Genomic DNA, 13,975 nt, shown 5'->3' with positions numbered 1-13,975 from the left:
GTGGACTGAGTGTAACCTGATTGTACCTCTTGTCTTTGTGGACTGAGTGTAACCTGATTGTACCTCTTGTCTTTGTGGACTGAGTGTAACCTGATTGATTTTGCCCTTTTTTTTTTTTATTCGAGTCCAACTGCTTTGAGGTTTGCGTGTGACATCACTGCCGCTCGGTGCCAAGTGTCCTGAAAGAGTGTCTGCTTGTGTCCCTGTGAAAAGACAAAGGGGACGATTGGAATCTCTCCATGTCTTCCATGGGAAATACAGACAGCCCATGGACAGCTAGGAGAATAGAACAGAGGAGTCAGCCTCAAATGAAGCTGAGTTCCGGAGCATGGGACTTCATTATGGCTGGTAGAGGACTAGCGTGACTTAGGCCAAGGCTGTAGTGACTCTGATGATAGTTGTATTCAAACTCCAGTGGAGAGAGGTCTCTGCAAGGGTTCAGATATATGCAGGGCTTTCCTGAAGAGTTAGGGTTTCAACTAGCATTCTGTAAACTAGTGTGGGATAAATATTGGGGTAGTGTTTCGTATTGTATTGTTAAATGTCAGTGCAGAAATGTAATTTGCTGTACCGCAGGATACTTTTTTTTTCCAAATTTAAAGTGTAAAACAAATATGTTTTCAAAATGTAAATACTTAAATATAAATACATTAGAGAGTACTTACGAGGGTAAAAAAATCAGGGTGCTTTAAACCTTAAATACTTGCATAGTGACAGTCTGACACCGAAGACTTTGGCCAACGCTTGTGTGAAATGGTGACACCTAGTGGTACCTTAAATTGACACCAACATAAAAGCGAATGCTGATGAATTTCTTTAAAAATTACTTATAGTACAGAGCAAATACTGTGATATGCCCAGCACAAATAGAAAACAAATCATTTCACTACAGAGGCAGTTTATTAGATATTCTTGACAAACTTCTACATAGTTAAAACTCCATTGACGAAATTAAATCAACAACTTTACCCAGTATCGATACTATGTGCAGTTCTGATGTTTTTCTTTTAAAAGGGGAAAGTAAAATATATCAGTACAGTTAGGGGAAGTCAACTGCCCCCATTGCAACAGGTTAAAACCACCATATAAAGTGCAATAATGACAATTCATGAAACCAGACATCCTTTTGAACTTGTACAGCACTTATTTGACAATTACTGTTAAGTTACCATTAAAACATGTACTGGCTATCACAACATGTACATGCATTGGCTATTAGACCATTATAAATGTATCTTTGTGTGTAAGTAAACAGACAATCTGACTGATAAACTGAAACACCTTACAAAATGTGAAGATCTGAAGTGGGGATGTACATTAGCCCCTTAAGAAGGCTTGTGCACTACAATAACATGTTATACTGTTGTAGCTGCAGTGCACATGTATTTGTTTGTAAAATACAGTACTGAAACATCTTGACTAGGCTAAATAAGGTGAAACAATGAGTAAATCCTTAGATTTTTTAACCTAATATATCTGGTTGAATATTGCATATTCATAAAAGCATACATACACAAGGATATTAATTAAAAAGCTAAACAACACAAATCTTTGGGTTTATGACTGTAATTCTATGCCATTTTCTGCAAGTGTATATTTAATATATTTCATATTTTAGAGTGAATATACAAATAAGTCCTGAAAACATGGTTGAAGTAACGCTTTTGAGTAATTATACACATAACTCCAGTTAAACACATCTGATTCTAGTAGTACTATACACAGCATGCCACTTCTCTGAACTTCTAGTTCAGTTGGCTAGTATGTTTAGAAGCGCCAAACTACCACACATCATGCAGCTGACTAGGCTACTTGTTCAAATAGTCCAAGTAGCATTCCTCGTTCATTTAAAATGTTTCATCAGTAGTGTGTATATACTGGCACAGAAGCCATATTACAGTTCAGCTACTGTTTGACACCTGACTTGAGATGGTGACATAAGATACGCCACTGCATGTCTGTCAGACATAGCACAAGACCATCAAGTTGACCACTGGTCAGACAATTTGCACAACGTTGATCATAGAGCTCTTGTTTGCATGTGTCACAGAGTCTCAGCAGAGTGACCTTGGCCTTGGGGCTCTTGCCCCATCTTAGTCTCAATAATACTTCAACAATAATTAAAGTTATTGTCACATCACACACCATAATGTTGTCACTCAAAAATTACTTAGATTTTCACAATATTTGTTAGTGACCATTATAACAGTAATCAAGATAGTGTAGTCTATTATCAGACCATTTTCTCGATATTTCATTCAGTACCTTAAGTAAATATTTTGTTGAGGCAATGTAAACATATCCCTCTGACCTTTCAAAATACAGTTTTGTAAACAAAATCTGCTAGATTACAACAGAGGGCTTCAACTCAAGGGCGTTAACATGGCATTGACGTCTTTATGTCACGTGTGTATAGTTATTCTCATCATTATGAACTGCCAACTACCTAGCATGCTTTGATTTACTTGCAGAGTTGAAAACAACTGTGAGTGAATGTGGGCATGCCTGATAGCCAGCGGTCCACTTTTGCCCCCTGGAATAGTTAGATACACATGGACTGTGTTGGTTAATTGCCACCATGCTTTGGACCTTCAAAATACTGCCCTGAATCTGAAGACCACAAACCATTCGCATCTGTGTCACATTTCATTGACAACCATGTTTTTTTTTTTTATATACTTAAAGCCCACATTGAAATTGACACAGCGCTGACTGATTTGGCATGACTGACATGAACTGGCAAACACAGTCAAACATTTCTGTTCTCATAAAAATGAATAATAAACAAAAATAAAATAAAAAATAAATAAACAATAAAGGGTCTTGTTTACTTGGCCAATGTTTTGCACCATTATAAGTGACCGTCTCAATGTCCTATACTCGGTGTATGGTCCCTACTATTTGTCAACTTGTCTCGTATGCCTTTGCCTCTCGAGCTGCCCTCTTAAATCACAAAATGTTGTGTTGACATTAGGGTGGACAACTACCAAAAGCAAATTCCCATCGATATGCCGTAACATTAACACTATGATGCTCTGCAGGGACACAGAGAGGGTGAAAGGAGATGCTCTGGTTCTACAGTGTGCTCTTGTGTGCAGAGTGTTACCTCGTACTTCACTTACTCTGTCAAACTGAAATACAAGTAATGAAAATAACTCCTACCTCATTGATTCAATGGATGAAATGAAACATGACCTCTGATCTCTATGAAAAACAAGAATCAGATAAAAGCAATGTCTGTAATTCTAAATACTTATATAGTTGCTTGAGTCAGATAGGTAGTGCGTGACTTAAGGGACTTAAGCTTCCAGAATCAAAGGGACAAATATAGAAATAGATTGCAAGGTTGGTAAATTAACTCCATAATTAGGCATAATTACTTGAATTGAATTATTTTCTTGTCGTCCAATAAAAAGTCAAGATAAGCAGAATCAGTAATCCTGACTTTAGGCATCGATATATTCTTGGAAAAAGGCACAAGGCAAAATAAAAGTCAATCCCTATTATTAGGTCTCATTATAAGATATTACTATGAAAAACATATATATGATACATATATAAAATATTAATATAATTATTCAATATTTGTACTTCTTCCTTACATGTGCGACTTCACAATGAAAAAATATGTAAAAATATGTGTCGTTCTCAAAGTCTGTAGAGACAAACAGCTTGAATACAGTTATTCTTTCAATGCAATTTTGGCTGACATGAAATTTGGTCTGTTGGTAAAAAATTGACTTTACCCCCCTCCCCCCAGACAATGTCTACCATGTACATACCTTTCATTCATGTCATACATTTCATGAGAAGCACGCCAGTCCTATCTCTTATGGTTACATTTCAGAATATTTCAAATGTTGCATTAGCTACAATTTGAATACAAATATGATTGATGAGAAGTAAGTGGCAAGTAATTCAAACAAATCAGAAGTTTATCATCTTGTATATCTGATGGCTGAGCATCCACAAACCACGTTCTCCGATTATTTGTTGAAAAAAAGAACAAAAATGTTGCAGAATTTAGCAAATTTGTCAAATACAACATACAAGTCAATTGAAAGGTTTTCTTTTTAAAAAAAGAAAAAAAAAAAAAAAAAGAACCTCATTCTTGACAGCTAATATAATGGAATGCTTTGAATCAGCACCCTATCAAAATGAGAAGCATTTACGTAGATGTAGAAATAAGACTTTTTGATCTGTGTAGAGACACAGACGTACTGTTAGATATGCCCACAAAGGGGTTGTCAGGTAGTAATAAGGCGGTGGTCGGTACCTGCGATAGCTCTTTCAGGTTAATAACAGCCCGCCCTTCCTGGTCTGGTCGGGAAAACAGAGCAGAGGAAACGTACGACGTGAAGGGGCTCAGAGAAAACTCAGCCTTGTTCTTTTGCTGGTGGCTCGGGTCCCTTACCTCCATGTCTGTAACTTTGTGTGTGAAATTACTTAAACATTTTATGATGCAATAGTGCACCGCAAAAACTGATCTCATCTAAAACTGCGAATTGAAACTATTTAGCCATTGTCAAGACAAACATAAATTAAAATAAGACATGGCTGAAGTGTTTATTTAAACATAAGATGACATCCTAACCTTTCATGAACTGTACTGTGACAACTAAATGTAAGTTAAAACTTTACTGATATACTAACAGAGAAATGTTTAAGGTTTTTTCAACACCTGGGAAAAGTTGGTATCTCCTGCTTCTGTGGTCTGTTAAAAGCATATCGAGGTGAACGGACAAAACTGTCACCACCATTTGTCATTTGCAGTCCTTGAGTTTCATTAAAGGACACCAGCTGATGAATGAACCGCGTCGAAGCAGTGGTCACTATCGTGGTCACTATCGCACAGCCCAGTGAAAAAGGTAATGTTGTGACTCGATGTGCCAACAAGCTTCTTCCACTGGGCTCAGACTTTTCAAGATCATATGTGGATGGCATGGTCTCAGATTTGTGGCGGCGAGAATGGGAAGAACGGGTAGTGTGTGTCGTCTTCGTCTACAAAGAAGCACTGGAAGTAGGGGATATCCTCTGGATTTGGACGAAAATGAGAGAAAAGTATCACACAATGGTCTACTTATTTTCAGCCTGCTTTGAGCGTTAAATAGGGAAAGCAAATGGTCAACATTACTAGGTGTATTCTTACCCTCTTCCTCCACACCGAGGCCGTCTAGTATGGGTGGTTCTATGGATAAATCAATAGGTAATGTCAATGACAAGACCTTGAATTTACAACATGCATCACTAGTGACCATTAAAATAGAACTAGTGTATATATATTACATAACATTAAATTAAGTCATTTAGCAGACACTTTTGTCCAAAGCGACATACAAGGGAGAGTACAATCAAGCTACGAGCAATAGAGACCTAGTGTAACAATAAATACAATTTTACAGAAGAAATAGAAAAAAATACAGAAAATGTGTAACATATATAGACACCCACACAAACCATTATTCATGCAAATGAGACCACAGCATTCACTTGGAGAGGGAAACATAACCTAATCTTACCTTCCTTTGAAGGTGTTGGTACAACAGCTTCAACTGGTGCCACAGGCTCTGTAATGCAATATCATACCCATGTTAGAATTCCTCAACTTTTTATTTTAGTGGAGGTACTTTGGCAGTGTAACTGAAGTAGTACTTGTATTAAAACATATTAATTTATTACAAACATAACAAACAGCATGAGATACCTTTTTTTACAGGTTTAGCCTTCTTTGGGATTTCAGGCTCTGAAACAGAGAGGAAAGGGACACTACAGTCAGAATGGGAATGGGGTTGCCCATAATGTTTTTAGTGTATTAGTATATGCCATATACCTGTCACGGGTGCAAACCTTGGCTTCTCTTTCAGTACCACTGGTTTTATATCAAGACACAAAGATTTGTTAAGTGAAGCTTGTGGAATCAGAGAGGGAGCTCAGTAACCAAGTAAGGACATTTATCATACATATTTATCTATGTTAGAATATTTCTAAAGATTTGTTTGCTATATGGGAAGCAACAGAGTTTGAATAAAAAGCATAGTGCAGATTATGTAATTTTGATTTAATAGAAATGCATTTCACTCTTTTCTATCGTAAGTATTAATAGCCACCTCTTTGACATGCAAATGTTTACAAAATAGTGTATTTATACTAAAAATAGTGTGTTTAGTATGCTAGTTCTAATATCCTGCATCTCCCTTTGTGATCACTGAGACATGTAGTCTGTTTCAGTTAGCCTTGATTCTAGATTCAAGCTCATGCAGTTGTTTGACATTAGTTCAAACCCTCTCTCTCTCTGCATGTGTCTCTCCCTCTCTTTCCCTTCCCTCTCTTTCTCTCTCTACCTACCTACCTCCCTCTCCCCCCCCTCTCTCTCTCACACACACACACACACACACACCCTCTCCCCCTCCCTCTCTAACTCTCTCTCTCTCTGTCTGTCTCTCTCACACCCACACACAGTAGCGTAAGCTCAAGATTCCAAGCTCTATGCTACTAGTAGTCACTTTACTGCCACTGCTTAAGCCACTGCTGATTCCTCTCATTATACACTAGCATCTGCTCTTGCGGTGAGAGATGAGTGACTACAATGATGCTCCAGATCAGTGTTGTTTGCAAAAGCCAATAGCTGAATTGTGACAAAGCAGCACGATCAATATTGCTTAGAAACAACAGGGATTTAGGCACATCTTGTCCCAATCTTGTAACTAAAATTCATTGTATCTATGTAAAATACCTTTCTTGGCTGGTTTAGCTTTCTCCTTTATAACTTTGTGTTCTAAGTTAAAAAAGAAAACAAAAAAAAATATGTAGATGCTGTGAAAACACATTCAACTTAATACTAAATTTCACTAAATATAGCTGTTTATCAAGTCATAAACATTAGATCCAATTAGATATATCAGTGGGTGAAGCAGTAAACATGCACCCTGTTAGAAGGGGCATGCTTTGACGGGTTCTTAAAGCAGTTGACAAGCAACTCAATTCGACCGGGAGTGATCACTAGTGTGTCTAAGGATGCATTCATTATTATTTTTTAAAACCCAATTTTTTTTTTACCTTTCTTTCCCAGAGTTGCTTTTGTAATATTTGTCAGAGAATCAAATTCTATTCAGAAATAAACCAGATGCAAAAAATACTTCAGCAACTGAAATAACCTTTCAAAGGTTCACATTTCTGATGGTCTTTTGGGGAACAAGAGAAAACACTCCTTGACATGTTGTGTATGAATGACTTTTGCAATATCACTCTTTCGCATCATAATATGTAGTGTTTGAGAGGGGGGATGGAAACAAAACAGAAAAGTGGCTGTGTGGATGCACCTGTGGTCACCGGTGGAGTTGTTTATATCTACTTCACTCTCGCATAGTCATCTCTAATGCGGGGGAACTTGGGGTTTTCATCATTAAATTAAGTAAATGTGTAGATTTGCTTGAAACAAAAGGGATGTGTTGATTTTACCCCGTCTTACCACCATTAATCTAGGGGTTGAATATCTGAAAAATAATTTGGCAGAATCCAACTGATTTGCAATTTATACAGGAAATCATTTATTTGGTTACCTTTCTTTGTTGGTTCAGGCTTAGCTTTTTCCTTTGGCGCCTCGGCTTCTGTCAGAAACAGAAAAGGGTTATTGGGTTTTTGCAAAGACAGAATATGTTTTTAAATGCCACGTCTGGCTCACAGAATGACATTTAACTGTTGGGAAAAAAGCAGCCGCCTTACCCTTCTTTGCCATTTTGACTTTCTCCTTTGAAACCTCAGGTTCTAAAACAGACAAAAGTAAAATGTAAATATAACCTATAATGTAAATATGTTTGCCTGCAAATAAATAACAGCAGAAGCTACTTACCAAAGATCTTTAAAATGTTTTGAAAAACCTTACTTCAGTTTTTGGTCTTTTGGAATTTGAGCATTTTTAAACCAAAAAGGTTCACAAATGCAAATAATCATGCAAGGTGTCTTTGAAATATTTGCTGCGTGGCTTTTTTCTTTTTATCATCAAAGTTGGGCCATCTAAAGACATCAGTGCTGTTGTTAGTTTACCACCTGCACCATTACACAGTACTGTAATCAGCTGATATAGTCGGAGCAGTCTAGGACTAGGCCCACTCTCCCAGGCAGGCTGCCTTGGTGGTACTGGTTCTGTACCGGTCCTTACATTTCTCAGATATGTATGTATATATATGTATAGAGAGATTGGACAGCATGTAGAGCAGGAACCATTTCCAGATGAGCAAAGTGCACGTGCAAGTCTCCTACACAGCTACACAGCTACACATCTACACAGCTACACACACACACACACACACAAACACACACAAACACACAAACACACACACACATAAACACACTCACAAACTCACACACGCACGCACACACACACACACGCACAAACACACACATTCTGTAGTGAGGCGTCTACTCTACTCAGCATCAAACAATGTTGAATGGCAAAGACCTTTCTTAGGTGATCTGGCCTTCTCCTTTGGAGCTACAGGCTCTGAATCAGGTAAGAAAACAAAACAAGCATAAAGGTACATTATAGGCAATGACCCATTGTTGAAAGGACTATAGCATTTATAATTCTACCGCCTTGATTATTGAGACCTTAGACACTGCCACACTGGGGGGTAACTCGCAGTGTTCAGAGAATTCACAAAATAAATAGACTGAAGAATCTGAAAGAAGCAGTATTTCGAGATGTATATCCAAATTATTACCTTTTAGTGCCGGGGCAGCCTTGGCTTTTTCCTTTGGAGCTTCTTGGTCTGTGTTTGAATATGAAAAATTACAGATTAGAAATAAGAGATTCAAAATTTCTTAGAGTTATGCTAAAGTAATCATGGAGTGATCTGCTGCTGGAGGATACCTTTCTTAGCAGGTCTGGCCTTCTCCTTTGGAATCTCAGGCTCTAATTCAGAGAAAAGAGGATGAAAATAATTTCCCCATATTGGAACTGGGATTACATAGGCACATATAAATAAGTCACATACGTACATATTAATAACTTACAAACATTACGTATATACATATATTTGTAACTTTAATTTGTACATATTAGTAACTTACATATTCCCATATTCATAAAACTAGTTTTAGTTATTGGAATGTGTTGGACAATGATAAGATGGATAGCTCAAAGGGAGCTTGTACTGAGAATGTATTGAGATATTTGTGAGATATATTCTAGAAACTGAAGGTGCTATGTCACAGTGCAGAGCAGCATGTGGTGAACCAAGGTAATTGTAGAGGAGATACAGTACCTTTCTTAGCTGGTTTGGCCTTCTCTCTTGGAGGCTCAGGCTCTGAATCAGACAAGAAAACATGATTTACTCTTTCTACCATACGAATGAATATGCTGACAATACTCCTTACAGTACAGCAACTTAAGTATCTAAGGTTTTAAGTCATACAAACACTGGGCCTCATTCTCGACAGCAGTTGGGAAGACTTTCCGAAGGATTTCAGAAGGAACTCCACTTCGGAAACATTTATGAAAACATTTGCATTCTCGTTATTTTTTTCTTCTGTGCTTTCTTCTGAACTTCAGACAACTTTCAGAACTCGAAATAGCAGTCGTAACTCTGCCGTAATCTTCTCAAATGCGATTCCACGGGCCATCTTGTGGTTATTTGAGGAATCGCGTTGAGGAATGACATTTGAAAAAACTCCGTATTACAGTAAAAGGGTTAACGGGCGAATTTGTGAGAACCCGTTGGTGATTGCGTTCACGTCAACTCTACAGACATCCTCGGATTAAAATAATTATGATAATAATAAATACGAGAATATTTGTATCATTAACAATTACGTTTCACATTTATAGTCATAATTATACGAGGTAGTGTTTATTGTTACACTAGGTCTATATGGCTCGTAGCTTGACTGTTCTCTCCCTTGTACGTCACTTTGGACAAAGGCCGCGTCTGCTAAGAGACTGATTGAGAATGACATGAACACTGCAAATGTAAGTGAATAAATAAATAAACACTAAGCTCAATCTCTAAGAACTAAGGCATGAATTTATTGCAATTTATACTACTACTGGTGGCCAGTCTTCACCCCTATGGTGGTCATTTTGAACAACAGGACGGACTACAATTTATACTCGTACTTGGGACCGGTCTTCACACCTATGGTGCCTATTTTTCGATTAAAAAAAAAAAAGTGACTACTTAAATGTGTTTTACGGACTTCGGACGTTCAACGTTATACAATATCTCCACCTTATTAATGAACACCTGTTACGAGGTGGATTCGGGAGATTGCGACAGCACACGTTTCTAAAATTGCGTCTCCTAATAAGGAGCTGGCAGGGCATTATGTATGCAAATCCACTTTCACGAGAACGCGCATCAATCTAAGGTGCTATGCACACGAAGTCTAGGGCCTCCGAATCGGATTTACTTTTCACACCAATCGAATCTTTTAATTTCGTAAATACGGAGGCTGGCAACGAGAGATTTGCGTAAACACGGAGGCTGCAGATTGTGGTGAACCGACTGTAGTACATACCCCACGCCTGTGGGTGGCGCTTTAGCGCTTTACTTACACAACTGAAAAAAACGTGAAAAACCTCAAAAGCACAAGTTAAAGGAAGCAGCAAACGGATAAATACATTACACAAGACATTCAAGCTCCAATTAGCAACATTACATTATGGTGGTTAATAAAATCAGTGGTCAGACTAAAGGATATGCGAAAATGAATTATATTTTCTATTGATAATAAAGAGTTTGGAACAGTACAACATGACATGTCTGTCATCCCATTTCCCATGAGCCTTTGCTTCGGCCATTTTACATACATTTATGAATAAAAAAGCAATTAAATCGCTGGCCAATTTATATTTGTGGTCATGAAAGTTATGTTACGTCTGAATAAGAAGAATTAGATCAAGATAGGAGGCTAATTAAAAATCAGTAGGCTGGGTTAATGAGAGTGAATACGAGGCCTACCACGAGTGAGATTTTGAGGGAGAACAAGGGATATAAATAGTGGTTGGAGATCACGAATTGATCACGTGGGGCAGTGACGTCATCAGGTTGCGTGAAACCGTGCAGACGAACACCAGCCCCCGTACCGATTCAAATCTACTCACTTTCTACCCCGGACTGCGATCGTTGCGGAAACAAGGTGCGGATAGAGAGTGTTCGTATGTATGATAGGGCTATCTGTATTAGCTATCCGTATCAGATTGACAAACTAGGCTCCATGTAAACGACCTCTAAGAAGCTAATCGGAAGGAACCCAGCTGAGAAGACTTCGGCTGCTTATGAACACATTTTCAAGCGTGCGGGAATGCAGCGGAAGCGTTTCTCTTACGTTGTTTTTGCGAAGTCGTGTAAGAAACATTTCTGAAGAATTACAGAAAAAGGTCGAGAATGAGGCCCACTGTTATTAGTAATTGTGTGTATTATACTCGTAAAATATACCAGGTTGTGTTTTTACATTTAACATTTATCATATGAAAATGAGATAATTTCAGTCATTTTTTATCCAGCAAAACAACCCTAAGGGACTCATTACCTTTCAGTTCTGGCACTGGCTTTGCTTTCATCTTTGGAGGCTCAGCTCCTATATGAAAGAACACATCAGATTAGGCCAATGAAAAAGTACAAAAAGGCTTTTAGTATTGCTTTTACAGTACAGTGCCAGTGCAAGCCAGGGGTACAAGGCCCTTGAGTATCTGTTGTGATCAGATAACAATGGATCTGATAACAGTGTATCTGATCACTGGGAGATACCTTTCTTAGCTGGCTTGGCCTTCTCCTTCGAAATTACAGGCTCTGAATCAAATTACAGATGTGTAAAACTTTGTTTACACCTTTGTAAAACTAGCCCAGGACGGTAGGCTTATGTGTAAAGGTGTTAGATACCTTTGTCTCACCAAGACTTTCATATGCAGTTGGTACAAATGTCTTTTTAAGATAATATAAATATTTGTTTTACTTTTACTATTTTGTAATATGCCATACAGTATGTCCAATGTAGCATCATTGATATTTCTGGATGAAGGATACCTTTCTTTTCTGGAACAGGTTTGGCTTTACCTTTTGGAACCTCAGCTTCTGCATGGGACAAGACATAATTGAGGAAAAAGAATTTCATTAGTACTGTTATTTCTGAAATATATTTGCAGAGGCAGCAGGCATGTTTAGGAAGGGCTGCCATGCAATTGAAGACGTTTCCTGGGTTTGAGTTCCAAATTTGCCAAAGATATTCAAGCAGAAGAGCATGATTGGCGAAGGTCTCTGGTCAGGATCCTGAAACACCTGGGGGGGGGGGGGGGGGGTTATGCCAGCGCAGTCAGCTCCTGAAGGAGTCAAGCAGTATCTGCGTACACCCCCCATTCCATTCCAAAGGAAGATAGGTAATGTAAGGGGAGATGATAGGTTGACAGCAAGCAAGAGCCACAGCGGAAGAAGACATCTCAGTTTCAGCCAAGCGTTTATATGACGGCCATCGCAAATTTGTTACATTTTCTTCCTGAACTTCCGTTTAGAAGGCCATTAAGGAAATGTAACGCAGATATGTTTAAAAAGAATATAAAGCATATTTGTGTATATCTGCACACCTTTTACGGCTGGTTTGGCTTTCTCCTTTGAAACCACAGTTTCTGCATCGGACAAAAGATAATTGAAGTGAAAAGCTGAACTGAAGAGCATTGTTTCTGAAAATATTAGCAGCGACAGTAGAGGTAGCTTGTATCATTTGCTTTTCGAAACCTAAGCATTTAGTAGAGATACCTTTTATAGCTGGTTTGACTTTCTCCTTTGGAACCTTGGGTTCTGAGTTAGCAAAACACAATTAATGAAAAAAAAAAGAATGACATAGTACCGATATTGTTTTTTAAATTTGGGGTGCTATGCAAATTAAGGCTTGAGAAAAGGGAGCCTAGCAATGTTATAAAGCATAAAGCATAAATGCATGAATGTAAACCTTTTACGACTGGTTTGGGTTTCTCCTTTGGAACCTCAGGTTCTGCATTGAACAAAAGATAATTTAGATGAAAAGCTAACCTCAAGAGCATTAGTGTTAAATCTGACAATATATGCAGAAGCAGTTAGATATGGCTCATAACATTTGCTGTTCTCAACTTAAGCATGTAGTAGAGATACCTTTCTTAGCTGGTTTGGCCTTCTCCTTGGGAGGTTCAGGCTCTGAATGAGATAAGAAATACAGTATGTTTTTTCTGAGGATCTAGAGTAGCATTTTTTACTGTGTGAAAAATAGTTTCAAAGATACACTTCTTCAGTGTTCTTAAGTGTTTTTGTTTTGTTTGTCTGAAAAATCAGACGCTGATTTTAAGTAGAAATATTTCTGTGCCAGATTACTTAGGTTTGATGACTATTCAATTGAAAAGATACCTTTTACAACTGGTTTGGATTTCTCCTTTGGAACCTCTGGTTCTGAAGTCGGCAAAACAAAATTGATAAAAAAAGAATGACATAGTACTGTTATTTCTGAAATATATCAGCAGGGGCTGTAGATGTGTTTAGTTACAGGTGCAAATTAAGGCATGAGAAGAGGTAGCTCAGCTATGTTTTAAAGCATATAAAGCATAAATGCATGTATGTACACCTTTTACGACTGGTTTGGGTTTCTCCTTTGGAACCTCAGGTTCTGCATTGAACAAAAGATAATTTAGATGAAAAGCTAACCTCAAGAGCATTAGTGTTAAATCTGACAATATATGCAGAAGCAGTTAGATATGGCTCATAACATTTGCTGTTCTCAACTTAAGCATGTAGTAGAGATACCTTTCTTAGCTGGTTTGGCCTTCTCCTTGGGAGGTTCAGGCTCTGAATGAGATAAGAAATACAGTATGTTTTTTCTGAGGATCTAGAGTAGCATTTTTTACTGTGTGAAAAATAGTTTCAAAGATACACTTCTTCAGTGTTCTTAAGTGTTTTTGTTTTGTTTGTCTGAAAAATCAGACGCTGATTTTAAGTAGAAATATTTCTGTGCCAGA

General features: G+C 37.9%; 1 protein-coding gene across 45 annotated transcripts in view; it reads right to left on the bottom strand.

The window, feature by feature from the left end:
- Positions 1 to 881: 881 nt before the first annotated feature.
- Positions 882 to 13,975, bottom strand: part of LOC308374608 (uncharacterized protein) — a 37,348-nt gene continuing 24,254 nt past the window's right edge. For 28 of the 45 annotated variants that reach the window (XM_080850435.1, XM_080850452.1, XM_080850468.1 and 25 more), the window contains 21 exons: positions 13,764 to 13,805; positions 13,585 to 13,626; positions 13,371 to 13,412; positions 13,122 to 13,163; positions 12,943 to 12,984; positions 12,750 to 12,791; positions 12,578 to 12,619; positions 12,024 to 12,071; positions 11,530 to 11,577; positions 9,264 to 9,305; positions 8,870 to 8,911; positions 8,721 to 8,768; positions 8,459 to 8,500; positions 7,723 to 7,764; positions 7,560 to 7,607; positions 7,057 to 7,104; positions 6,734 to 6,775; positions 5,705 to 5,743; positions 5,520 to 5,567; positions 5,150 to 5,188; positions 882 to 5,034 (listed from right to left, as the gene is read on the bottom strand). In XM_080850435.1, coding sequence (XP_080706561.1) covers positions 4,949 to 5,034; positions 5,150 to 5,188; positions 5,520 to 5,567; positions 5,705 to 5,743; positions 6,734 to 6,775; positions 7,057 to 7,104; positions 7,560 to 7,607; positions 7,723 to 7,764; positions 8,459 to 8,500; positions 8,721 to 8,768; positions 8,870 to 8,911; positions 9,264 to 9,305; positions 11,530 to 11,577; positions 12,024 to 12,071; positions 12,578 to 12,619; positions 12,750 to 12,791; positions 12,943 to 12,984; positions 13,122 to 13,163; positions 13,371 to 13,412; positions 13,585 to 13,626; positions 13,764 to 13,805 — 956 coding nt within the window. In that variant the 3' untranslated portion in view covers positions 882 to 4,948. Of the gene's footprint in view, positions 5,035 to 5,149; positions 5,189 to 5,519; positions 5,568 to 5,704; positions 5,744 to 5,830; positions 5,870 to 6,733; positions 6,776 to 7,056; positions 7,105 to 7,559; positions 7,608 to 7,722; positions 7,765 to 8,458; positions 8,501 to 8,720; positions 8,769 to 8,869; positions 8,912 to 9,263; positions 9,306 to 11,529; positions 11,578 to 12,023; positions 12,072 to 12,577; positions 12,620 to 12,749; positions 12,792 to 12,942; positions 12,985 to 13,121; positions 13,164 to 13,370; positions 13,413 to 13,584; positions 13,627 to 13,763; positions 13,806 to 13,975 lie in introns of all 45 variants that reach the window. The other 17 variants (XM_080850457.1, XM_080850475.1, XM_080850476.1 and 14 more) reach the window with 17 other exon arrangements.

The sequence above is a fragment of the Sprattus sprattus genome (assembly GCF_963457725.1).
Source record: "Sprattus sprattus genome assembly, chromosome: 13".
Classification (NCBI taxonomy): domain Eukaryota; kingdom Metazoa; phylum Chordata; class Actinopteri; order Clupeiformes; family Clupeidae; genus Sprattus; species Sprattus sprattus.
The sequence above is the reverse complement of the archived record's forward strand: the minus strand, read 5'-3'. Positions and strand labels throughout refer to the sequence as shown.